Source organism: Podarcis melisellensis (assembly GCF_964234715.1).
Source record: "Podarcis melisellensis genome assembly, chromosome: 10".
Lineage (NCBI taxonomy): Eukaryota > Metazoa > Chordata > Lepidosauria > Squamata > Lacertidae > Podarcis > Podarcis melisellensis.
In genome coordinates, this window is record NC_138542.1 from 12452531 (window position 1) to 12478884 (window position 26354).

The 26354-nt window shown below is 40.7% G+C and overlaps 1 protein-coding gene across 4 annotated transcripts in view; it reads left to right on the top strand.

Annotated features, from left to right (window-relative positions):
* The first annotated feature begins 3523 nt into the window (after positions 1–3523).
* BRD1 (bromodomain containing 1) overlaps positions 3524–26354 on the top strand; it is a 43439-nt gene continuing 20608 nt past the window's right edge. For 2 of the 4 annotated variants that reach the window (XM_081929130.1, XM_081929133.1), the window contains exons 1-8: positions 3747–3880; positions 11882–13259; positions 16337–16493; positions 16776–16907; positions 18142–18270; positions 19446–19758; positions 22106–22363; positions 24017–24505. In XM_081929130.1, coding sequence (XP_081785256.1) covers positions 11896–13259; positions 16337–16493; positions 16776–16907; positions 18142–18270; positions 19446–19758; positions 22106–22363; positions 24017–24505 — 2842 coding nt within the window. In that variant the 5' untranslated portion in view covers positions 3747–3880; positions 11882–11895. Of the gene's footprint in view, positions 3881–11881; positions 13260–16336; positions 16494–16775; positions 16908–18141; positions 18271–19445; positions 19759–22105; positions 22364–24016; positions 24506–26354 lie in introns of all 4 variants that reach the window. The other 2 variants (XM_081929131.1, XM_081929132.1) reach the window with 2 other exon arrangements.

Here is a 26354-nt window from a genome sequence, read left to right on the forward strand (position 1 = left end):
AGCACCACCACTCTCAGTCCAAACTTTTCCCTGCTGTTGTACTTTTAAAATCTTACATAACAGAAATTTACCTTAGTTGCTAGACCAGTTGTATGACTTTGACCTACACCAAGAGAAAACATCACACAGCTCTTTTGTGTGAGAAAGATCTCTTTAGGATACAGAGTTGTATATGTGGTGCAGTTTTGTCTGTCTCAAGTCTTAAAAGATGTTGATTAATTAGGTCCAGATAGTCTGTGGAAATTGGGTGTCATTTCTGAAAGAAACTGTAATAAACTTTTGTAAATTAGGGAGATAAAGCTGTGATGGGAACACTAGGCAAGATGACTCATACAACAGCTTCTGTATATATATTCAATTTGGTTTTACAGTGATTTTCTGTAACTAGGTAAAGCCCACCACCTGAACTAACAAATTAAACAAGCACATTACGAAATGGCTATGCTCTACTCTATTTTCCATCATTTGTATTGCAGTTTTTCAAACTGTTAATAGTAAGCCTTTCTGTGTCAAGGGAGGCAAAAAAATTCCCTTTCTTTCCCAAAGGAGAAATAAGGCAAAACTAGAACGCTCAGGCTAGTAATTAAACACACACAAAATGGGGAGTGTGAAGAAAAAACAGGGGAAAAAATTAAATTAGCAACCTAGAGACCAACTAAGTTTTTTCTTGGTATAAGCTTTTGTGTGGTATAAGCTTTCATGTGCATGCACACTTCTTCAGGTATCTTAAGAAGTGTGCATGCACATGAAAGCTTATACCAAGAACAAACTTAGTTGGTCTCTAAGGTGCTACTGGACAATTTCTTTTATTTTTATATATATATTTCGACTGTGTCAGACCAGCACGGCTACCTACCTGAATCAAGAAAAAACAGTTTGGGATTTGAAACACTGGAGCTTTTGTAATGACCTGTATCTTTTTTTTTATTTTTCATCTTTTGTGTGTGTGTGTGTGTTAAATTAACAGTTCTTAACTTTAAAATGTGCTCACTATTTTGTTACATGGTAGCTGGCCTTATTGAAGACCCTACTGTTTGCTTTAGATTCTACCTTTACGTTTTAGTTCTGCACAGTGCTTTTTTTCTAGAAAAATAGGTTGTTATAGTAGGTAGCACACTTTAGAACAACAAAAAGGTGCCATACTGAGTACCCTTGAGTATCCCCCTGGGGGGGGGGGGAAGCACTGGTCCTACACTTGATTTCCCCCTGCTGTTTCTAAATGAAGTTATATCTAACCCTTTCAATGAAAAATTAAAAGGAGAGTTGATTGTTAAGTACAGCATTCAGCAACATACTTGGCTCATAGTAAAGAAGTGTGTGGATGCAGCTTGAAGTTGCTACTAAAGCTGATAATAGGAACGCTTTGTTTTTAGTTCTCCAGCAGAAGGAAACTGGCTTAAAATGCAGTGATATGGAGGAACTTGAGAAGGTCAGAGGAAGATTAAAAAACAACGGGGATGACAGATTTGAATCATTTATTTAACTTTAATAATCTTATCACTAGCTGAGGACTTATAAAAAAGGCTTGTAATTAAAGGCTGTTGTAATGCATTATGTCATGTAGGCCTGAAATATGTAGTGTGAGCTGTATTTTGAATACTTGGTTATCTTTCAATGATTGTTACCCTTTATACAGAAACTAATTCTTAAGAAGTATAACTGAAAGTACTAGAATGCTGTAATTACAGATAAGGGAATGAAATAGTTTAGTATTTTTGCAAGAATCCCTTGAGAACAAGGACAGCTGGCCATTCCCTAAAATTAACACAATATAGACAGAATTCAGCTTCTTTTTTATTTCTATTATCACCATATGAATATGTTGGGCATCTTTGCTACAAACTAACTTCAGGCCATTTGTTTCCAAACTCTTATTTAAGATTGTTGATCGATATGGGTGTTTGCATCACATGTTGGAATTGCATCTTACTGTGGGTTCTAAAGTTTTACTTCTCCCACTTTTATTCTTTTATTGTGTGACAGTCCTGAGCATTACTTAATTCAGTTTGAGACCTGGTTCCATGCAGATACTTGTCACATGGCAGATAAACAGGGGTGCTCACATATTATTGCCATAAAGCTTGCAGTATAGGGATACGGGAACCTTGAGCCCTGCAGAGTATTATTGCACTACAGCTCTAACCATCCTTGACAATATTGGTCGAGACTGATGGAAATCGGGAGTCCAACTTCTAAGGAGCCAAAGGGCAACATTCCAATAACAATGTATCAGTATTAAATCATAATACTATAGAGATGTTGCCTGTGGAAACAGAAAATATCCTCAGCAACATAAAGAATACAAATGTTTATGTTACTAACAGAACATGTGACAATGCATACCATTAAAAATTTCCCCCCTCCGTTGACAGACTCAATACAGTAAAGTATTTATTTTACTTAACTTTTTAATATTCTGTTGGAAGCTGCCCAGAGTGGATGGGGAAACCCAGCTAGATGGGTAGAGTATAAATAGTCTATCATTATTATTATTCATATAATTAAAAGCATTTTTTACCATCCAATGAAATATAATAGTTTCATGTACTTTCACTATGATCTACAAGCTACAGGACTGCCTTCATATGTCTTCTAAAAGTCAGAGAGTTATGTCCTTAAGATATCAATGATTTTCCTTCTCTTTCCATGGTTCATTTCACGTATCACAAATCCCTGCATATTTTATATATATAAAAAAACCTATACCAAGGATGTCCAAGCAGCAGATCACGATCTACCAGTAGATCCCCAGCTGATCCTGGTAGATCGTTATGGGGGGAAAGCTAAAAAACTCTGTGCAATTCCCCCCCCCCAAAAAAAGCTCAACAACTCTGGGCACTTCCCTCCTAAAGAAATTCTGGGCAAGCTATCCATCCCAGGCTCGCTCCTCCTCCCTCCAATGACAATGGGTAGATCACTGCCAGTTTTTTTTATACTGGGAGTAGATCACAGTCTCTTGGGAGTGGGACATGCCTGCCCTATAACCATTCAGTATTCCATTATTTCATCCATGAAAACTTGGAAAGGTGAGCTTTCACGGGAGTGCCAAAAGTATGTCAGTGAAGGCGGGCCCCAAGTTGGGGGCCGAATCCAGGCTTTAAAGCCCTCTGCATCAAAGAAGATGAAGATCTAAGGGGCTGGATCCCTTTAATCTTCCCAAATACAGTGGGATCTGGAGTGGCAAAGAACCTGACGCGTCAGGACTCCCCCAGCCGATCCTACGAAACCTTCTCCTCCCACCTCGCTCCGCAAGGAAAAAAGCGCCACGCCGCGGAAGATCGCCCAAGAAAGGGCCTCGTGCTCCCTTCCCATCCGCCCCGTCCATCCCTGAACCCGGCAGCAGCCTGCGGTCTTAACAAAATCCGACGCGCTCTCGGCCCCGCCCACCTCGCTCCCGAGGATTGGTTGGCGGCGGGCGGATGACGAAGGCGGTGATGGGCGGAGCCTCCGTGGCCCCGCCCCCAGAACGCGCGTCGTCGTCCGCGGGGCTGGGAGGTGCCTGGCGCCCTCGCGTCCCGCTGCTGCTGCTGCTCCTCCCCCGCCTCCCTCCCTCCCCTCCCCCGCCGGCGCGAGCGCTGTGGTGAAGCCGCCGCATTGTTTGTGCCGAAGGGGGGAGGAGGAGGAGGAGGGGAAGGTTCTCGGCCACGGGAGCCTCGGCGACCAACCCGCAGCCGGCCCTCCGCCCCCGAATGCGTCGCGGCAGCCGGAGACAGCAACCGCCGCCGCCGCCGCCACCGGGAGCCCCAAGGCGGCCGGGACAGCGCGGACGACGAGGCCCCTCCCTCAGTCTCCTCACAGCCGCTCGGCGTTAGCAAGCTGAGGGAGCCGCCATTAGCCCCGGAGTCTCGCAGCCAAGGGAGGGGTCGGCCAGCTCCCTCAGGTGAGCGCCCGCGGCCCCGTCAAACCGCCACCCCCTCCGCGCCACCACCCACCTCACGGGCGGGCGGGCGCCATGTTTGCGGCCCGAGCATTGTCCCGGGTGGGGGGCAGGAAAAGCGAGGCGGGCGCGGCGGGGAGAGGTAGGGCCTCGCAAAGGATAAGGCGCCGGGCCTGGCGTGGGAGGAACCACTCGGCGAGAGGGGAGGGGCGGTGGGGGAGGGGAAGGAACCATCGGCGCGCCAGCGGGAGGGGCGCCCGCTGTTGTTGATGTCGCGGCCGGGCGGGCGGGGGGGAAGGCGACGTTCGGGGAAGGGGGTGGGCGGCGGCGGCGGGGGTTGTTGTACGGGAATCTCGTGCAGGGCGCAACCATTCCGCGAAACCGAGGGGGGGGGGGAAGGAGGATTGGAAAGAGGGAGGGTGGCCCGCGCCTCCCGCAAAACCTATCGAGTCTTCCTGTTTCGCCTGGTTCCCGTCGGGGAGGAAAGGGTTACTTCCTGGGGAGTTCGCTTTCGCTTTCGGGGCGAAGCGCGACTTTCCCCACCCCCCACCTTCCCCCTCGCCTTTCTGTTGTAACTCCCAGCTGGGAGCTGGCCCGGCCGGATTCAGTGCAGCGGGTTCCGCAGTTTGTAAGAGGAGCGTTACCTCCCAGGGACCGGGGCCTTTTAACTCGGCGGCATGCAGTTGGAAGAGGCTTTCATCTTCCTTTCTGTAACAAGAGATGATGTAAGACGCTCCGCAAGTGGACGTGTGATTTATTATTTTGCGTTCCCAAGGGAACTGCAGATAGGGTAAACCCTGACTATAGTACAATAGTACAAGCCTCGCAAACGGTATGCTTCTTGAGGAAGGCTTTATTTTGGCAATGTGGTCTGGTGATAAAATGTCACTTTTAAGACGCTTTGGCTGTTGCTGAACTTTGAGAAATGTTGTTGTTGATGATGATTTATACCCCACCCATCTATCTGGGTTTCCCCAGCCACTCTGGGCAGCTCCCAACAGAATATTAAAAACACGGTAAAATTACAAACATTAAAAACTTCTCTAAACAGGGCTGCCTTCAGATGTCTTCTAAAAGTCAGATAGTTGTTTACACATATGGTAAGCATTTCTTTCTGTCATTCTTCTAGACGTGGAATTCATTCTCTCTGATCTAGATTTTATCTAGTTTATGATAGAGGAATACGCTCTCAGAATAACTTGCATGGTTCTTTCTTTTCCCATGTTTTTTTTTTCTTTTTAAAATCCATGGGGAAATAGTTGTAGTTTAGCATAATAATTTCTTCCACAGTTTTAGTTTAGTTTTCATTTATATAATGTCTGAGATTTTGAAATGAATTATGGCTGTCAAATAGTACTGTAAACACAGTTTGGGTATTTTAAAAGTTTGCTTGGATCTAAAAATGTCTGAATGCGAGATCCATTTCTGTCTTTCTCATCAGATCACCAATTATAAAATGAGAGAAGTAGTGGCCTACCTCACAAGGTTAAGTCAGTTGGTTCCCCAAGGATTCAATCTGATTCAATGTGATGGGTAAATCCCATTGAACTGGAAAGCCATAGGATTATGTTGTAATAGCTCTCCATAAAAAGCTTAGAAATGCTCCCCATTGTGTACACACACAAACATAGCCCTCTTTCTGTTACAAAAATTGAAATGTGACATTGGATTTGATGCAGTTTAGTCTGGAACCAGTAAAAAAAAGCGGGGGAGGTGGGAGATGAGTTGCAAGCTACCAGACCAGGTCTGAGTGGCTGTTTCATAAGAGTGCCAATTTTGATGAAGGTTTGTATAGATGCCTCTTGCATTTGGGTGTTCACTCGATGAACTTGCTATTAAAACACTACAATTTCACAAAGTTCATGTAGCTTCTGCTCCTCTTTCTTACCCCTCAGTATTCGTGATTAAAGATTTAGTGGGAATATTTGCACTTCCCAAAAGTGCTTATTGTGGGGGGAAATGTCAACACAATTTGAAAATAAGTAATATTCATCCTCTGTAACATGGGGAAGTGGGAGAACTGTCATTTGAAGGGAGGGCATTGACACAAATGTTTCAAATAGAGTTGGTGCCATGAATATGTGTAAAATGTTTCCCCAGTGCAGACATTTGTTGAGTGTTGCTTGTTTTATGTCTTCAGATATCATTGCACAGCTACCCTATTCTTTTCTTACTAACAGCTGCGGTTACTGGAAGAGAAAATGATGATTACTATCCAGTAGTCTTCTATTACCACTTTTTTAAGAAGCAGCTGTTGCCTGTTGAATTGCTTTCTGATACATGTTTTGCAGTCTGCACAGTTTTTTAAAGTAATATATCAAAGCTACGTTTTGCAGTGATAACTTTATAAATACTATTTTGTTTTGTGCTTCAGTTCTTTTTATAAGGCTGTATAAGAAGCTTTATAAATTACGACAGTCTAAGCTCAAATAAACCACAAACACAACCAGTTATTGGGTAATAACAGAAAAAAGATTGTGACCTAAGAATCATTCTGCATGTGAAGGCGTGCAGGACTTGGGACCTGTGTCCATAAAATGTTTGAGCAAGTTTTTTTTAGGCATGCATTCCTTTAAGTGTCTGTTATAGCTTTGTAGTCCATGGGGGAACAGTGGGAGGAAGGGAGATAGGGTGCTTTGCTCAAGATTACCAAATACTAGTAACCCTTAACAACTTTAACTCCATTGGCATACTTGTCATCTGGGTGCATGGACCTTCCTGTTGTGGTTGTAGCATCCGCAAATGCAAGGGATACCCATAGTATTTCTGTCCTCTTACACCCCACTCCCAGATGAGTGCTTCCCAAACCACGAACTCATTTTCCTTGACTATATTGTGGATATGAGAGTTGTACACAGACCAATATTTCCTATAACAGCCTAGTTCACTGAGTGTTCATATACTGAGCTGGAGGACATGGAAATACAGGACCATTGCCCTGTTCATTCGGGGGATTCTGTGTACGTGTACATACAAAGGATTTTTACCTCCCGTGCTTTTTAAGGTGAATACATGAATGCACATGAGCTATCGGTGATGTGGGCACTTAAAATTAAATACAGTCTGGAGTAGGCATATGTGATCTTGTGTAGGTGCCATAGGTCCTTCAGCGCACTTGAAGCACACCCTCTTGTGCACTTACTGAAATGAAATAATTAGCTTTTTATCAAACCTCCCAGAGGAATTGAGTGAGCTTAGATGATGGTTGAAAAAATTATATTTAATTTAATATGCTTTTACTAACTGCATGAAATTATTCTAATCCTCGGGGAGCCAAGCTTTCCTTAGTAACGTTGAATGGTTGTATGGCTCCAAATGATCAAGGCTAGCCACAGTTTTTTACTGATTTTATCAAGTTGACCACTTATTGTGGTTCATGTTCTAAGAAGCTAATTCGTTGTTGATTGTGCTGTAGTTTAGTCTGGAAAATCGCACTGAGGCTATCCAGATAATACTTTGTTTTGTTGTCTAGTAGTCATAGTCTTGTTTTGTTCCTGTTAGAGTAAAATTGATCCTGTGGCAGTGAAGGTTGGTGCCTTGGGGAGAGAATCTGATGCTGTGAGACAGTCTTCTCCAACCTTTTGTCCTCCAGATACTGTAGTTTGGACCATTGGCCATGCTGGCTGGGTCTGATGGGAGTTGTAATCAAAACATCTGGAAAATCTGCCTTAAGTGAATACTTGTTCAGCAGATAGTTTGACAGAGTTTATTTATTGAATGAAAAATAATTGCTGTAAACAGAACAATAAAATTTGCCTACATTGTTTGTAAACAGGACAGTTTACAGAAATGACCAAGGTGTGATTTTGCTCCTTTAGTTTTTGAGCTCAACTCACTGTATTTCCTTTCTTTCACATTTTGGCATGTGAATTTTCACAACATAACTCTTCTTTTTCCTCTCTTGCCCTGTTCCCCATTAGAAGCACATAACATCCCTCACAGGTGCTGCCTCGTACTTGTATTTGTGTACTGTACTGTACTGTACATCAGCATTTCCCAGCAAATTTCTGACCCTATTACAAGACAGAGCCATTCAAATATCATTTTTCTGCTGATGAGCAAGTCAAGCAATACACTAAAGGGGAAGGAACAAATGTCCCACTTCTTCCCAAGCATATCAGTCATAATTACGTTCCTCCAAGTTTTCTCCAAATGATTTTTTTATGGGCTCATTTACACTGCATCACAACATTTGTTGGTTCATAACTACAAATTGTGTCAGTGTCTGCTTTAACCCAGAACCTGAAAGTGTTGCTATATCTCATTATCAAAACTGTCCTTTCTCAGAGGCAAGTAAAAGAGATATGTACACAAAATATACCATCCTCTGTATAATTTCCAGACAGTATGTATTAAAAGCTACACAACCATAAACACAAGTGAAATCCTATAACATCAGGTAAAACGGTTTCTATTCTACCTAAGAAAAATAAGAACATTATGGAAACAATCTTTGTTGATTGTAATGTAGGTCACAAACATGAATTATGTATATATTGTTGTTGAACAAAAATATCTACAAATTCAACATTGGATTTAATTCTGTGGATTTCACATGCTGGCTTAGATCCAGACCATGAGAAAAATTAGGCTACTTGTGCAACAGAGTTGTTTCTTTACCCCTAAAATCTGTTTGTCACAGTTGGTGTGGGGAGAGACCCCTTTCTCACTGTAGCCCTCCATGTGCAATCCCATGTTACTTGGCTTTGGAGAGCTCTGTGGTTGCAGTCAGAAGGAGTCGGTGAGGAACCACTGCATGAAAGACCTTGTGCAAGTCATTTTTCATAATTAGAGGCCCATTTTGCTTGATAGAAGAGCAGAATGCAATCCTCAATACTGTGGAGCTAAGGAGAATAAAAAAGTGTTAAGTATTTGTTGACATCTGTCAGTTAGTTCCTATAACAAATCCTTCATAGAAATCAGCATCTGATGCTCACTTCACATTTCTTTGAGCCATTTTTGCAGAGGTCCATTTAAAAAATATTTCAAGACATCCTGTATTAGAAACAAGGTGATGGATTTTTATTTTCTTTCTTTTGCACTGGTGGTGGTGGGAGGCCCCAGGAAATTACCTGATGGAACATTGTCTTGTATAGCTATCACCTCTCCAATGATAGCCTTAAATGCCTTCATTTACTGGCACCATTCCGTTCCTTGCACCAAAATTTCAAGCTCTTGTATAATTCAATATCTGTCTTTAGGATAACCCATCTAAATAAAACAAATAGGTGCAAAATAAACTTTCCAAATAATGTTAAAGTGTTTGATCCAAAAGGCTATGCACAGTATTCTGCAAATGCATTGGAGCTTCCTAGCTCCTTTCATTGCAGGTGTACTATCTCTCACTCTGTCATTCAAACACCCACCCACTTACTTTTCTCCATTCTGCCTCCTTGCTTTTGGAAGTCACAGGACACTTCAGGATTCTTCATGCTGTGAAATGCTGCAAAAATTGGCAGCCCCAGTCCTTACAAGCAGATGGGTTTTTTCTGCCTGTGCATAGGACTCTGGTGTCAGTGAAGTGTACCTGTTTTAGTTTATGCTATGCTATGTTACACCTGTGAATGATGGATAGTTGTTTGAACGTGAATTAAGGAGTGGCTCACTGTTTCAAATATATATAGTGAAAGTAGGAAGTGGCATGCCCAATGAATCATTAATCTCTCCAGTAAACAAATCTGCAATCAAAGCTTGCTATTGCTTGAAGGACTGGTTCACATTCTGCACACTTCTGAAAGCACAGGTGCTTTGTTCTCCCTTTGCTTCTGCCAGTCCTTAGCTGCAGGAAAGCAAACCTTTAGTAAGAGCTGTTTGACAGTGGAATTTGCTGCCAAGGAGTGTGGTGGAGTCTCCTTCTTTGGAGGTCTTTAAGCAGAGGCTTGACAACAATATGTCAGGAGTGCTCTGATGGTGTTCAGTTCTTGGCAGGGGGTTGGACTCGATGGCCCTTGTGGTCTCTTCCAACTCTATGATTCTATAGTAAAAAACCCCCAGAAGCTAGCTTTCCATCATGCATGAACCAGAAGTAATGGTTTGTTCCCTCCTCCCACACAAGCCATGAGCCGTATGGCTGGGTGATATATTGTCCAAAACAGTTTTAAAGTCCATATAAGGATACTGGTTTCATAATTTTTAACCGGGCAATATATCATGAATCATGATGTGTATTAGGGCTGGGCGATATATTGTCCAAAACCTGTTTGAAGTCCATATTGTGATACCAGTTTCATAATTTTTTTACCTTGCAATATTTTACAAATTGTGATGTGTGTGTTTGTGTGCTGTGCAAAAATCACAATGTAGGAAAAACCGTGACACCATCAAATGCCTCTACATAGCTCCATCCTTATTTCAGACATTGTGATATATCAGTACATTGCATTGTTTAGCTGGTGATATATCACAGTGTTGAAAGGCCAGCCTTAATGAGCAGTATGCAAATATTTGTTTTTTGCTTACACTGTGTGGTGTGTTTGCGAGTTCAGGCAAATGACAACCACTGGTTTGTAAGTAACTTGAATCCACCCTCCAATTTCTTCTCCAGTGTTGCTGAAGGCAAAAACAAAGCACAGTCTTTCGATCAACGTGCTCCAACACACTGTTTGGTCACTTTATACCAGGGGTGGCCAACTTCCAAGAGACTGCGATCTACTCACAGTTAAAAACTGGTAGTGATCTACCCCCTTTTGGGGGGTTCAGGTCAAAGTTGCCAAGCTTTTAGGAAGGGTGAAGGCCTGTTTTTTGGGGGGAGCAGGACGAAAATGATGAGCTTGTTGAGTTTCTTTGGGAGGAGACAGTGATCTACCTGTGATCTACCACAGACATTCAGTGATCTACCGGTAGATCACGATCTACCTGTTGGACCTGCCTGCTTTATACCATAGTTTATTTTAATGACATGTGAACTGGACTGTAGACAGGCTCACCGATCGTCTGTTCAAGTTACTAATTAAAGTACTGCATATCACATGCTGTTAGTCTTTTTTCCCTCCTTTTATTTAATATCAGGCAAAATGTGTTATGCATGTATTTTTAACAGCACAATATTTACATCGACTTCAGTGTCCCTTACTTCCAAGTAAGCGTGCGTAGGATTTAGGCAATGCTGTCACCAGGGAGGCTCTTCTGTTGCCATCACTTAATAGCTTCAGGTTTCAGGTGAAAACATTCCTCTTCAACCAGGCATTTGACTTTTAACAGTATAGAGCCTTTTAGAGGGGATGGGATACTTTAACGTTTTCTTTTCATTTCTGGTTTTAATGTTTTATGTGTTTTTTAAAAATGACTTTTTCCTGCTTGAGACAAAAAAAATGCAACAGATAAATGGAATAATGATAATAAGTGGATAAACTACTATTTAGTTTTAAGAAATGGGCTTGTTTGTGTCTTGTGTGAGTAGAAAAATGCTTCTGAAGCCTTGCTGAATTATTCTGAATGTACCTGCCCTGCTGCAACTTCCTGTTTCTCATCCCAAGCCATTAGACAAGGGCTCTCAACTCTCAGGAGCAGCTTTGGGGTGGTTGTAGTCAGGAAAGCCCTACTGTACAAGCAGATTTTCAATCACGGTTCTCTGGATCCAACTCATTTTGAATACCAGTGACCAGCAAACCAGTAAATATATCATGCTACTAGATCATGCTATAACTCTGTTTCTTCAGATATTGTTAAACTACGATCTTCATCACTTCTAGCCATTGTGGCCAGTAGTCAGGGATGATGGGAGTTGTAGTACAACAACATCTGCGTAGTTAAGGTTGGGGAAGGCTGACTTAATGACAGTACACACATCTGTTTAACTGCAGGGATTTTTTATAAAATGAATTGTTAAGAGTTTTCTTAAACTACAAAAATGTGTGGAGTTCTTACTGTGGTCTTATGAAAGTATTTTGTTTCATAGTTTTTAAATGCCTTCAAGATACTACATTTAAATGTTTCTCCGTTTGTCTTTCCTGTTTTCATATTAAAATATACAATTTCATCTTACAATCATGCTTCTAATTTTAGGTAATCAGTACCAAATGAGGAGGAAAGGAAGATGTCATCGAGTATCTTCAGCAAGACACTCTTCTTCTCCATGCAGTATTAAACACTCCCCTACTAGAGAAACTTTGACCTATGCCCAGGCTCAAAGGATGGTAGAAATAGAAATTGAAGGGCGATTGCACAGGATCAGTATCTTCGAACCCCTGGAAATTATATTAGAAGATGATCTTACAGCCCAAGAATTAAGTGAATGCAACAGCAATAAAGAAAATAGTGAAAGGCCACCAATCTTTCTGAGAACAAAGAGGCATAGAAACAACAAAGTTAAAAAGAAAAATGAAACGTCTCCGAGTGCGCATGGCATCCCGTCTACAGCAAGTACTCTTCCAGAACCCAAAGTGCATATTGTTGAGTACAGTCCACCTTCTGCACCCCGGAGGCCTCCATCGTACTATAAATTTATTGAAAAGTCTTCGGAAGAACTTGATAATGAAGTGGAGTATGATATGGATGAAGAAGATTATGCGTGGCTAGAAATAATCAATGAAAAGCGAAAGAGTGATGGATTCTCGGTTGTATCGCAAAACATGTTTGAATTTCTTATGGACCGTTTTGAGAAAGAATCTTATTGTGAGACTCAAAAACAGGGTGAGCATCAGTCTTTAATTGATGAAGATGCAGTTTGTTGTATTTGCATGGATGGAGAGTGTCAGAACAGCAATGTAATTCTTTTTTGTGATATGTGTAACTTAGCAGTGCATCAGGAGTGTTATGGGGTGCCATATATACCTGAGGGCCAGTGGCTCTGCAGACAGTGTCTACAGTCCCGTTCACGGCCTGTAGACTGTGTACTGTGTCCAAACAAAGGAGGTGCCTTTAAAAAGACAGATGATGATCGATGGGGACATGTTGTTTGTGCTCTTTGGATTCCGGAAGTTGGATTTGCCAATACAGTTTTTATTGAGCCAATAGATGGAGTTAAGAACATTCCCCCTGCCCGATGGAAGTTAACATGCTACCTCTGTAAACAGAAAGGTGTTGGTGCCTGTATTCAGTGCCACAAAGCAAACTGCTACACAGCATTCCATGTTACATGTGCTCAAAAAGCTGGTTTGTATATGAAAATGGAACCAGTGAAAGAATTAACTGGTAGTGGCACGACATTCTCAGTAAAAAAGACTGCATATTGTGATGTACATACACCACCAGGTTCCATTCGGAGACCTCTGAACATTTATGGAGAAGCTGAAATGAAAAATGGCCTCTATAGAAAAGAGGGCTCTGCCAAAACAAGGTCCACATCAAAGGTCAGAAAAAAGGCTAAAAAGTCAAAGAAGACACCGGCTGAACCCTGTACAGTTATGCCTGCAGTATCTGCTCCGTGTATCCCTCCTCAGAGGTAAGACAAACATTAGAAGTCAATGCTTTATTTAGCTTAATAGTATGTTAAAGTTAAATTTGCTTTATTTTAATTTTCTTTTAGTTGTCAGCTTATTGATAGGGAATGAAACTTGCAATACTTTCTGGCACTATTTGACAAACAAGTTAATAGAATTTTTTTAATCTTTTTACTCAGTAACTTAATCTTTTTGTAGAAGAGTGAGGATAGCTTTCAGAGTCATCATTGCTGTGGTTTGAGTTCACTTACCGTATTTTTCGCCCTGTAGGACGCACCGCCCCATAAAGCGCACCTAGTTTTTTGGGGGGGAAATAAGGGGGGGATTATTTCCCCCCAGGTGCGGGGCTGATGCAGGGGAAGCCCGAGCTTCCCCAGCCCCCAGAACAGGCAACTCTCTGCAAGTCGCGGGAGCCTGGCGCCGGGCTCCTGCGCCTTGCGGAGAGCTGCGCGAAGTCTGGGCGTGCTGAGCTCAGCGCGCCTAGGCTTCAGCATGCAGGCAACTCTCTGGCGCGGGCTCCCACGGCTTGTGGAGAGCTGCGTGAAGCCTGCATTCGCCCCATAGGACGCACACACATTTCCCCTTCATTTTTGGAGGGGAAAAAGTGTGTCCTATAGGGCGAAAAATACAGTAAATTGAACAGGAAACCTTTAAATTATTTGCTTAGATCACAGGTGGACGGTCTGTAGCCTTTGACCTCATTTTATTCAGCCTTCAGTGTTTCTTGAAGCTGCCACCTTTCCCCATCCCATCAACATTTCTTCTCTGCTCATACATTTCCTACTTACTCTTCTTTGTTTTTCAAAGTGTTCTTCCCCTCCTTATGTAGCTTCGGAGCAACTGCAAGTGGCAGTATTTTGCTTAATTTAAATTTATGTTTGTTTCTCTAAAGAAAATAAATTCCCCTGCTTGTATGGCTTGAGGAAATGGATGTCTGAGAACAAATGGATAGGCTTTTGCTCTTTGTGTGACCCATCGAAAGAATTACTTTTACTTGCTTTCCAAAACAACAGCTATTAATCTGTTGTTCTAAAAAAAAACCCCTGTATGCTTATTTGAGAGCAACCCTGTCACAGTCCCATGAGACTTTCTTCTGAGTAGACTTGCACAGAATGGTCTTAATTCTCACATTCATCTAGTGAATGTTTCTAGTTCTACCCATCATCGTTTCTGTTTCTGTCCTCCACTGAAATGCAGCCCTGAAAAAGGGGTTGCCTACACCCTCAATTAGCAGTTAGAATTTATTTTATTTTATGGGGTTCCCTGTTTTCCCCCCAGCTATGCTGTGTTAGTGGAGTTGGGTTTGTGAATAGAGGGGCTATTCAAGAGTGACTTCCTATTTGTATGATGGTGTCAACCTCTAAACATTCAGAGGGGTTAAACACAAAAACATCATGTATATATTTAAATAATTTCATGGAACTCATTACTTTTAGAAAGTATCCTTATTGGCTACATATTGCTTCTTTATATTTTAAAATTATATCCTGCCTTTGTCCCCAGAGGAGCCCAGGGTACTTACTGTGTGTGATGTGATACCCACACTGGAAATGGAAGGTTGGGTGCTGCATACTTCTACTATTTCATATATTGACTTTGTTTATTTTGAGAAATTGATTCTTAAAGGCAACCCTAACAGGTGTAATATCTTGGGACATATTTGCCTCAACCCAGAAAACTACTGGGCAGACAATTTGGTCTAATCTTGGTATTTTATCTGATATTAGGAAGTGTTAAATATTTCCCTTTCCCCTGTGCTTTTAATAGTGTACTACTGCCTATGAAATAATTACACATACAGACCAATGGCCCAGATCCAAGTCCGATTGTACTCAGGGAGGTTGGGAGGGTTGCCAATCTTACTTTTGATTTATAGCTCCTAATTCTGAATTTAAATTTACTCTTGATGGTTCCCAACCTTCAGGAGCAGTGGAATAGGCATTTGGAGAGAGAGAGAGAGAGTGAGGGTTACATTAGGATGGGTGGCCAAAAAACCCCCCAACCTTGTATATGTGCATGTGCAGTTCTTTGGATGCTATATGCGGTTCTAATACCTTTGTATATCCCTTGAATAAAATTAGTGAAGTTACATGCAGAAGTGTAAGGAGAATTGTTTCTAATAACAGTTTTAGCACTCATCTGTAAATTTGTTTTCCCCAAAAAATATTTTAGCTAATTACTAGAAGGTTATTTCTGCCTCAACATTCCTAATGCAATCCCCTATTATCCAGATTGGCATGCCATGAAGAAGAAAAAACTAGTGGAAATAAGATGCACCTGTTGGTACTTAGATGAAGCAAACACAGCTGGCATAGTAATAGAAATATAGCAGTCTGATACATCAAACTTGTAAATGGCAACTTGCCTGGATCTTATATCAGTTGAGAATTATCTCTAGGCAACCAGGTTAATTGAAAGAGAGTTGATTCTTTTTTTAGTATTACACAGTCAAATGTGTCATAACAGGTATGTGTTTGGACATGTGATACTATAAGTCTTGTAAACGTGCTTCCCAGGCTTCACTACATAACTTCAGTAGCAAAACCGTTAAATAATTTAATCAAAGAAAGGAACTCAGTGAATATGTATTGATTTGTCAAAGGTCTTAGGGTATGTGCGTAGTTCAGGCTCTTTCTTTTCTTTTTTGGTCTGTATTGTGAAACATTCCACTAGGAAATAACAGGTGAAAATAACATTCCAGCTGTATCAGGTTTGTAAGATTTATGTAACTGTGTATAATACCCTGCTTCTAAAAGTGTGACTAGCTCCAAGTACCTAAAATAATTTTCAGTTAGCGTTTCTTGGGGAGCAGTCCCTTACCCCCAGTGCATGGTAAAACTTTTGAAATCAAGGGGAATTCCAAAACAAGTTTGCGATGTAACATAGGTGTGTCATCCAAAATAAAAAAGGGGGGGATACCTGGCTTTCCTGAAGTTCTTTTTACACCAGCCCATGTAAATATTGGTATCATTTCAAAACCAACATTTCCGATTCAGAAGTATTCCATTTTCTTTCTTAATTAAAATATGCAGCACTGAGTTACAAAAATTAATATGTTTGTTTTCCCCCTATGCTTTAGATTAAATAAAATTATGAATCAGGTGGCTATTCAGCGAAAGAAGCAATTTGTTGAAAGAGTACATAGTTACTGGTTACTTAAAAGGTTGTCCAGAAATGGTGTCCCTTTATTGAGAAGACTGCAGTCTAGTTTGCAGTCACAAAGAAACACACAACAGGTATGTATCTTCCGTAATTTCCAGCATAATTAAACTGCTCATGTGATTTGAGTTGATAATATATGGCATAGGTAGCTAGGAACAGTATAATTGTGTATTAAGTGAAAATGAAGATGAGATTTTAATTCCTATCTTTGTTCTATCAGAGAAAAATAGTATACCTGGAATCGTAAGTAACTTCACAGGCTAGCTGGACTCAAAATTATTCTTGAAATGCTTGCTAGAAGCTGCTGTAGAGTTAAGAGCAGAATAACATAGAAACTACTACTTTTCTTTCGTAAGAGGGAAGATGATGAAGAAACACAAGCCTTAAAGGAGAAGTTGAAGTACTGGCAAAGGCTCCGTCACGATCTGGAGAGAGCACGGCTGCTGATAGAACTTATACGAAAACGAGAAAAGTTAAAAAGAGAACAGGTATATGAGTAATTTTATTTATTAGGATTTTGAAGGGAAATGTTGCCGAGTCAGGATTGATTCAAAGGATACACACTCGGGGACCCATAAATCTTGGGTGGCCTTGGTAGCCGCCAGAATTTATGGTTACCAGAAACCTGCTCTTCTCATAATGAGGGAGGGGTAGGATCCCCTTGTATCTGACATCACACTATGTGGAGGACATCTCTGAAGCATAGTGAACTGTCAGGAAGAACTCCTTTCTCAAATTCTAATCTCCAGGGGGTTTTTAAGCGTGTTTCATGCTCCATTTCTGAAACATTTTGGACGCCCACATAGTGAATGTGTATGAATCCTACCCTCTTTCCAATCTTAGAGCTTTGGGGATCAGAGATCTCATGCATTTGTACCTTGCTTGCTCATAGAATTGGAAGGTACCCCAAAGATTGCCTAGTTCCAGTAAACCTAGCACTGCATCCCAGATGGCTGGCCATCCAGCATTGAAACACTTTAATGAATGAGAGTCCACCTGCCAAGACTCTTTGTTCTACTGTCAAGCAGCTTGCATTGTCAGAAAGTTGTTTCCTAATGTTTAGTTTAATTCTGTCCCGTCCCCCCGCTTTGTCATTTGAACCCATTGTTTTTGGGTCCTGCCTTCTGGAGCAACCAAAAACAAATTTGCTGTTACTTATGTGATGGCCATCTTCAGATATTTGACTATGGCTATCGTGTCATTTTTTAAAAGCCTTTTCTCCAAGCTAAACATACCCAACTCCTTCAAGCTTTCCTAATAGGCCTTAGTCTCAAGATCCCTAACTTTCTCTGTAGGTGTTTGCGCGTGTTTCAGGGCAACTTGGAACAGCCTTAGAGCACCTTGGAAGTGTGGCGTAACTGGGAAGGCTCCAAGCTTTGAATGAGCACCATGATTATGTGTCGTGTTTTCATTGGTATACTCTCCTCTTGAATGTTACCTATGGCTCTACGTTAGTTGTATTGCCAAAAGCACACGGGGTTTTGTAATTAAGCTGTAAACATTGCCAAATACAGGCAAATCAATGTTTCCTTGTTACTGCACATTGAACATACATCACATATAACATTTAAGTTGCAGTACTTTGTGAGTAAGCACCATTAAACTTGTTGGAATTTATTTCTGAATACAGTTGCTTAGGATTGATAAATTCAATTTTTCATACTTACAGTCTGCAATCGTATCCATGAATGAAATGGGCTCTGTTTGTCTTCCATTGCATAGATCAAAGTGGAACAGGTTGCCATGGAACTTCAGCTAACTCCATTTACTGTACTACTGCGGTCAGTTCTAGACCAACTACAGGAAAAGGATTCTGCTCGCATATTTGCTCAACCAGTGAATCTTAAAGAGGTGAAACTTTAATATTTCTGATACAGTTGATCAGTTTTGTATTGAAGCGCTAGCTTGGTAGCCATAGGTGTCATGGAATTTCATGCAGGTGAGTGAGTAACCTGGCTGAGGATGGACACATCACCCCATTCCTCATCTGCACTCAGCATATAGATTGAGGGAGTTGCCAGAGGAGGAAAGTCCCCCTCTGCCAACAGCTTGGAAATATACTGCAGGATGTGGAACCTGGTAAAAAAAGAATTGGCATCACCAGACTTGCACATGAAGGATAAAATGCTTTAATTTGCAAACATTAAAATGTTAATACCTTCATTTTCTAGACTTTGTGAAAGCATAAATATAAAAATAATTATTATATAAAGGAGGAATCCAATATCTGTTCGTGCAAAGATTTCTGCTCCTGCTAGTGCAACTGTTTAGTTCAATCCAGCCCTAATATTTGATTCTTCAACCAGATGATAGCATTTAATCATACAAATCTAAGAAGAGTACTTTAGATTATTTTCTAGCTTAACTATTAAAATTAATTTGTCTGTGCCCAAGTCACTTTAAAATATAAAGGTAAAGGTACCCCTGCCCGTACGGGCCAGTCTTGACAGACTCTGGGGTTGTGCGCCCATCTCACTTAAGAGGCCAGGGGCCAGCGCTGTCCGGAGACACTTCCAGGTCATGTGGCCAGCGTGACATCGCTGCTCTGGCGAGCCAGAGCCGCACACGGAAACACCGTTTACCTTCCCGCTGGTAAGCGGTCCCTATTTATCTACTTGCACCCGGAGGTGCTTTCGAACTGCTAGGTTGGCAGGCGCTGGGTCCGAGCAGCGGGAGCGCACCCCGCCGCAGGGATTCGAACCGCCGACCTTTCGATCGGCAAGTCCTAGGCGCTGAGGCTTTAACCCACAGCGCCACCTGCGTCCCTCACTTTAAAATAAAGGTTACCTTTAAAAGTAGATTAAGGGAACAGAGGTTTGGAAAGTGCAAAGCTTCAAATTATCAAGGTCACAAACATACACATTTATACATTTCTATGTATCTCATTGATTCAATATTTTTAGGAAGAAACTAAGTAATTTTTGCCTTCTGTTAATGTGGTATAGTGTATAGTATATTTATATTTCTGCTTCAATCAAAGAGCAAAGAATTAAAAATATTTTAAAAAAATAATAATGTACTTGCAGGTTCCAGATTATTTGGATCATATTAAACATCCCATGGATTTTTCTACTATGAGAAAACGGTTGGATGCCCAAGCTTATAAAAATCTCAACGAGTTTGAAGAAGATTTTAACCTTATCATTGAAAACTGTATGAAATACAATGCAAAAGATACAATATTCTATAGAGCTGCTGTGCGGTTAAGAGATCAAGGAGGTATTGTTCTGCGACAAGCTAGAAGAGATGCAGAGGCAATTGGGTATAATAACGAAACTGGAATGCACTTACCTGAACGGCCTAAACTTGAATCTCCTCCACCTTTTACCTGGGAAGATGGTAAGGACGCATCAGAATGAGTGTTGATATAATATTTTCAGGTTATTGAGTGGGTCAATTCTTGTTCAGAATTCTGGAAGCCTTTTAAACAAGGTGTGTTTCTCACACAAAGCTCATCTTTGCCTATAGCACTAAGCCGTGAAACGTGGTTTATTAAAATCTACTGTGCATGAGCTGTGTGCAACCCAAGCATTCCTATGTCACTCCTCTTCTTTCACAAGTGGAAAGAAACTATGAAGTGGAAAGTTTAATGTTATATCCAAACCCAGCATGTAACGTTAAGTACAAGCCACAATTTATAGCCAGCTTTAAATGATGGTTGTTGGCTTAGCCATTTAAAAAAAAACCCAAACATGATCTCAAGTTCAAAACACAAAAGCTAGGACCTTTGTGATTTGGTTAGCCGCTTCATTCCCAGGAACAAAGGAGTGAAGTTAGGCAGCGTATGCAGTGTGGTTTGATAAATGAAGATTCATGGCTTAGCAGTATATGCAGTTGGTACCAAAGTGTGGCGCTTTAGGGATATGGCAAGGGTTTCCTGCATTTGTGGCATCGTGGGGACTGCTGTAATGTAGAAAGCCTTATCACAAATTTTTTGTATCTCAGATTAAAGATCATTTTGTGATATGAAGCAGGAAGACTGCTCTTAGAAAAGTAAATACTGAAATCCTATTGTTTATTTGCATATTTTGTGGACTCTGCTTCTGGAATGTAGGTGTTGCAATAGGAAAAAAGTGTTGGACAGTAAAAAAAACTTAAGAACATAATAAAGCAAAATAAAAAAAATCACTTTTTTTAGAAAGATGGCAAGATATTTTAACATGGGAGGTTAAACTAGAGGTGAATGGACTTTCCTCATTTCATTCTGGATTCCTTCCACAGATTAGCTGACAGTGCCTGTTATGTTTGTCTTCCAGTTTATAGTGAATTTCTAGAACATGTACTATTTGCTTTTGCCACAGCTTCCTGTTTCTACCATTTATTAGCATAATTTCCCCATCTACTCACTCTTACCCCAATATGATTTATATTCCTGCCTGTATCATAATTATCTTTCTGGCCTCCTAGGAAAAGAAAGGAATATTGATTTCAGCTTCTGCACATACAGAAGCAATTTTTAATGTATATGTCGAGAGAGTTAATTAAACCTGTGGTAGGCTTTCTTCCTTCAAAAGCATGCATGTAAACTAGCAGTAGTGCAATAGTAATCCATTTGCTATTATGGCATGAGATTTGAGAAAAAGCACTTCTCATACATTCATATGAGATTTCGGGGATGGCAAAGGAGTTTTTATAGCAATTCAAAAACACATACTCCCAGTGCAGATGTCGTTACAAATCCCTGGAATGCAGAGTGGAAGAATAGCAGAAAGCAAATGTATCAGTGCTGTTTCATGACCTGTGCAAGGTAAATTTGAATCGCTTAATCTGTGGAGAAATTCACAGGGAGGGAAATTCTGCATACAGGCTTACACATAGAATTCGTTTCAGATTGGATGGCCAAATACATTAGTAGCTTTGATACAATAACTCATAAAGGCATTTTTGTGCCCTTCAGGACATAAAATTCATGTTCAGTTCATGTTGCAGAGGGAAGTGAATGAGATCATCAATAGAGCTTGTGGAGCTGCCAGGAGAGTCTTAGCATTGAATTTTTGAAATTGAATCATACCATTGGCTCATTTTGCTCAGTGTTGTGATTAGATGTAGCTCTCGGGTTTCAGGCATTGGTTTTGCCCAGCCCTGCTATTGAGGGTCCTTTCAAGTGGATATGCCAGTGATTAAACCTGGGTCCTTTGGCATGCAAAGTTAGTACAGTCACTCCTTGGTTGTTGAACGCCTTGGTACTCGTACATTTGGCACCCGGAACGTCGCAAACCAGGAAGTGAGTGTTCCGGTTTGCGAACGTTCTTTGGAACCCGAACATCCGACTGCTGCTTCTGCAGCTTCCAATTGAGTGCAGGAAGCTCCTGCAGACCAATCGGAAGACGCCCCTTGGTTTTCGAAGTTGAACGGACTTCCAGAATCTGTTCAAGAACCAAGGTTCGACTGTACTTTGGAACATCTGCTTTGCATGAGGAACGTCCACTGCACAAGAGACCGCTGTCTGAAATCCTAGAGATTTCCTAGGTATGTTTTAATGATTTTAGTGAAAACTGCTGTTGGGACAATACCAGTTGCAGTGGGAGAACAGAATCCTACAATTTATCAAGTGTTTCTGCTGCACCCGTGTCACACTGTTTTAGCTGTGCTCTTAATGCTATAGGGTGAAAAACATTGTTTTAGCTGTGCTCTTAATGCTATAGAGTGAAAAACATTGTTCAAATGCCTATGTTTTTAACTTCAGTGGATAGGTTACTGAATCCTGCTAACCGAGTGCACATGTCTTTGGAAGAACAGCTGAAAGAGTTACTAGAAAAACTTGATCTCACCTGTGCAATGAAATCCAGTGGTTCTAGGAGTAAGCGAGCAAAGCTTTTAAAGAAAGAAATTAACTTGATTCGCATCAAGATAAGCCAGCAACAGCATCAGCCCTCTCAGATTGAATCAGGTATTGGAAGTTTTGAAGAAGAAAATGCAGTATTAGAACAAGAAGGCGAAGAAGGTAAGATCTGTTAATTTAAGCAAGTATTAATAAAAAGTTGATAGAAATTGCCACAATCCTGGAGTGAAAGGGGATAAGAAATTTTCTTAGTGTTATCAAAAGCCCTGCACTTCTGTATACTTTTGTAGGTTCTAAATACAAATTTAGGAATCTTAACTTAATTGGTTGGTATATAATCAGAGGTGCGTTTTTTTAAAAAAGGTTTTACTATCTTAAGTTTCCTGCCCAGATTCCGAGAGTACCTTAATCCTGCAATGAATGAATTACAAATAATTGCTTTTGAGTAAACATGTATAAGATCAGAGTGATGCTGGCAGGATTGCATAGGGATTAAGAGATTTCAGAAAATCCATATTTTGCATCCTTGCTCAGTTTCTTGCAGAAGTAAAATAAGTTTGTTTTCCAGATAAGCTAGAAATCACTATAATCCAGTTTAAAAGGGAGCATATAGGAATGGAAAAAATAAGAGTAGATTGAAGAGGTGAGAATAATCTAATGTGCCTAAAGAAGCTTACTGTTGCACCTATCTGTTTCCAAGTGATTGTCCAGTTTTTACATTACATAGAAAGTTGCATTTGTTGCGGTGGGCCTTCATATTTTCATTAGTGGCTAGTTTCTTTCCCTGCTGTCGCACTGGAAATTGCTCCCGATACACCCGATAAGGCGGTTGTTAATAGCTCAGGTGCACATGTTTGCTATGTCTACTGTCGTCACAGTCATGGCCATGCAAGTTTTATAGGTGAACTGCAAAAAAAGAAGGTAAAAACCGGAAAAATTAAAAGGTTGAGATGTGAATAAAGAATGTATGCCGAATCCTTTTTTAAGTCAAAAATATGGAAAAGGTTAAAATCCAAAGCAAGTTTAAATGGGGAGCTGCTTAGTATTTTCATTGTGTGTAGAAGCAAATTGCAAAATATATATATCTCCTCCAAATAGTGGGTGAAATTCAGTGTCATGTAAGCAGTCCACTGATCAGTCAGGTACACTACAGAATGTCATCCTTAGGGTTGGGTTCATTGCAAGCATGACTGAAGTCTGGAGCCAACCTATGATATTTCCTGTCGGGTTTTTGCCATTAAGATAGAAGTGTAAGTTTTACTGAATTGAAACTGGTAACCGTAACTCTAAGCTATTTTGCAATTCTCAATAATATATTAATTTAGCAACGCTTTCAAAGCCCCCTATTAATTCTCAACAGTTTCAGGCTCCAAAAGTGTTTTAAAAAAACTAACTGAAAAAGTTTAAACAGGTAAGGTGGATATATTACTCCGCTTACTGTATTTTAAGTACTTTTATAAACAGCTTACGTCATGAAACGCTATGCAATTTGAAAGCTAATAGTATTTTAGAGGCTTAAAACTTTGGCACAAATTGGAACTCTTAAGATTCAATCCACAATGCAAGAGTGAGTCCTTTGGTTCCAGTGGGACTTGCTATGAAATAAATACATTGAAGATTAGAGCCAATCTTTTCCACACTTACCATATTCCCCTAAATCCAGGCACTAACTAGGACAGTTGGTTTAAAGTTTATGTGTTATACTTTGTATCAAACAATAATAATTATTGTGGGCTACATATTTGATACTAAGTTTTATGTAGTAGCTCTTATAACTATCAGTTTTCAAAAACCCAACTTTATTAATTTTTTCAGGAGATAAATCTCCCCCTAAACTTGAACCATCAGATGCATTACCTCTTCCTTCAAACTCGGAGACTAATTCAGAGCCACCAACCCTCAAACCTGTAGAACTCAATCCAGAGCAGAATAAACTTTACAAAAGAGTAAAATTTGACAATGAATTGTATAGTACTTCCATTCAGAAAGAAATAAATGGACACACTCCAGAACACTTACTTGACAGTAATCTCAGTGAGTCGACCGTTTCTGCTGTAGCTGAGTCATCAACTGATGTAAACAGACGTACTTCTGTTCTCTTCTGCAAATCGAAAAGTGTAAGCCCCCCAAAGTCTGCAAAGAACACTGAAACCCAGCCAACTTCTCCACAGCTAGGGACCAAAACCTTTTTGTCTGTAGTCCTTCCAAGGTTGGAGACACTACTGCAGCCCAGGAAAAGATCAAGGAGTGCTTGTGGAGATTCTGAGGTGGATGATGAGTCCCCTGTAAAGCGTTTGGATACAGGTAAACATTTGCTTCCATATTCCTTTTAAAGATAACATGGATAAATAATAATTTAATCCTTTTTTTAAAAAAAAGCCCACATTAAATTGACAATATAAATGTACAGCTTTATATTTGTAGAAGCCTGATATCTTCTGACATCTGATTAATTTGTTTTATCCATGTTGTCTAACTTCATATTCAGGGATGGTTGTTTTTTCTTTTTTCTTTGCTGCTGTGATCTGCTCTTCTTTTAAATTGAATTGAATGTTAGATCTTTCTTCAAACCTTCTCCACTAATGAATCTGAATGCTTGCAGCCTAGTTAGCTATCTTTTATATGGCTACCTTTGTGTCTAATCATGAGAAGAATATACATGGATTCTGTTAAAGGTCAACTTTAGGATTTACATTCAAACCCAAAAAGGTTTGGACCAGTTCTGTTGTGCCATTCCCAGAAGCAGCCCTCTCTTGAGTATAAATTGTGGTTCCCCCCTAAGTTTTATGCGTTGGATCCAAGCAGCTGTGTACGTTGCTTGTCAGGATTAAGCGTCATGGTTTTCCTTTAGTGCTCGAGCACTGGGAGTGCCCCTTTGGATCCAATCCTATATTACACTGTGTGTGTGTGTGTTTTCAAAGAAAACCCTCAAAGTTATGAATGAGATTAATCTGGGGGAAAAGTTTTATTAGTGTTATGAATTATTATTATTTTTTTGAGTGATAGGTTCTTACAAAGCAACCAAATCCCTACTCTGCCACTCTGACCAGGGTTTGGATGAAGAAGTGGTGTCCCCCCCTACTCAACTGTGCCTGGGCTTTGCTGGCAGGAAGCAGAGCCCCCGTGGAGCTCTCCTTTATTCACCTGCCTGAACGGTGGTTATATGGAAGCTGTTGCTGGTGGTATCTAGCATAAAGCCCCCCCCCCCAAAGGGATGTCTGGGAAGGCAGAGGTGGAGCTGAACCAGCAAAGGGTTAACTGAATTAAAAAGGTGGCCTTGCTGGTGGTAAGTTGCGGATCTGGACCTGTTTGCTGTGCCAGCCTGGCGTAACAAACCATAAGGTTTTCCTGTCCATCTCCTTTCTTCCTGTGACGAAGATTGTGTGGGAGCAGGAAAGGAGATTTTGAGTCCGTAACACATAGCCGGTCTCTTAACCGTGGTCAGACGAGGGAATGTTATATCTGCATTGTGTCATTGAAAACTTGTATCATTTTTAAAGGATCAGTTTGGCGATACAAAATGCACACACTTGATTATGACGTGCTGCTGTTAATGTCAACATTTCAAGCATTTGAGCAGCTTGTCTTAAGCATAATGGTCTGACATTCATCTTTCATATACTTGTTGTGTTAAGCAGGTTTATTTGTTTGCAATGTAGAAAATAGTGGTGATTTACAATTTTACTTTTCTGTGAAACGGCAAAAGCAGAAAGTAGCTTGGCGAACGGTGTTTGTTTTAGTGGTTCAAGCCATCAGACCTGATTCACAGCAAAGAGCTGTTCTGTTGAACAAACCAGTAATTGAGCAAACCAGTAACAGTAGCAAACCAGATTTTCAGGATGTTACCCTTCAAGATGCATATTCAGTAAACTTGTTGACTCCAGCTAATTAGCTCTATAAATTAGCTAACAAGATTGCTTTCCTCTCTTCTGTTCTGCTTCCATGTTTTTCTTTTCTGTTGCCAGGAGTTCAGTTGAAGAGGCTGTGATTGGCATACATTTTCAAGTATTAATTGTTCGGAGAATATTGCAGGTATCAAATATGGGTTTAAATCCAGAGCAAGTTAGTCTTACTTGGGTCCAGTTGAAGGAAATGGAACTTAGATCACATTGAACTCTGTGCAACTTACGTGCAGCTAACTAGTTCTGGATGC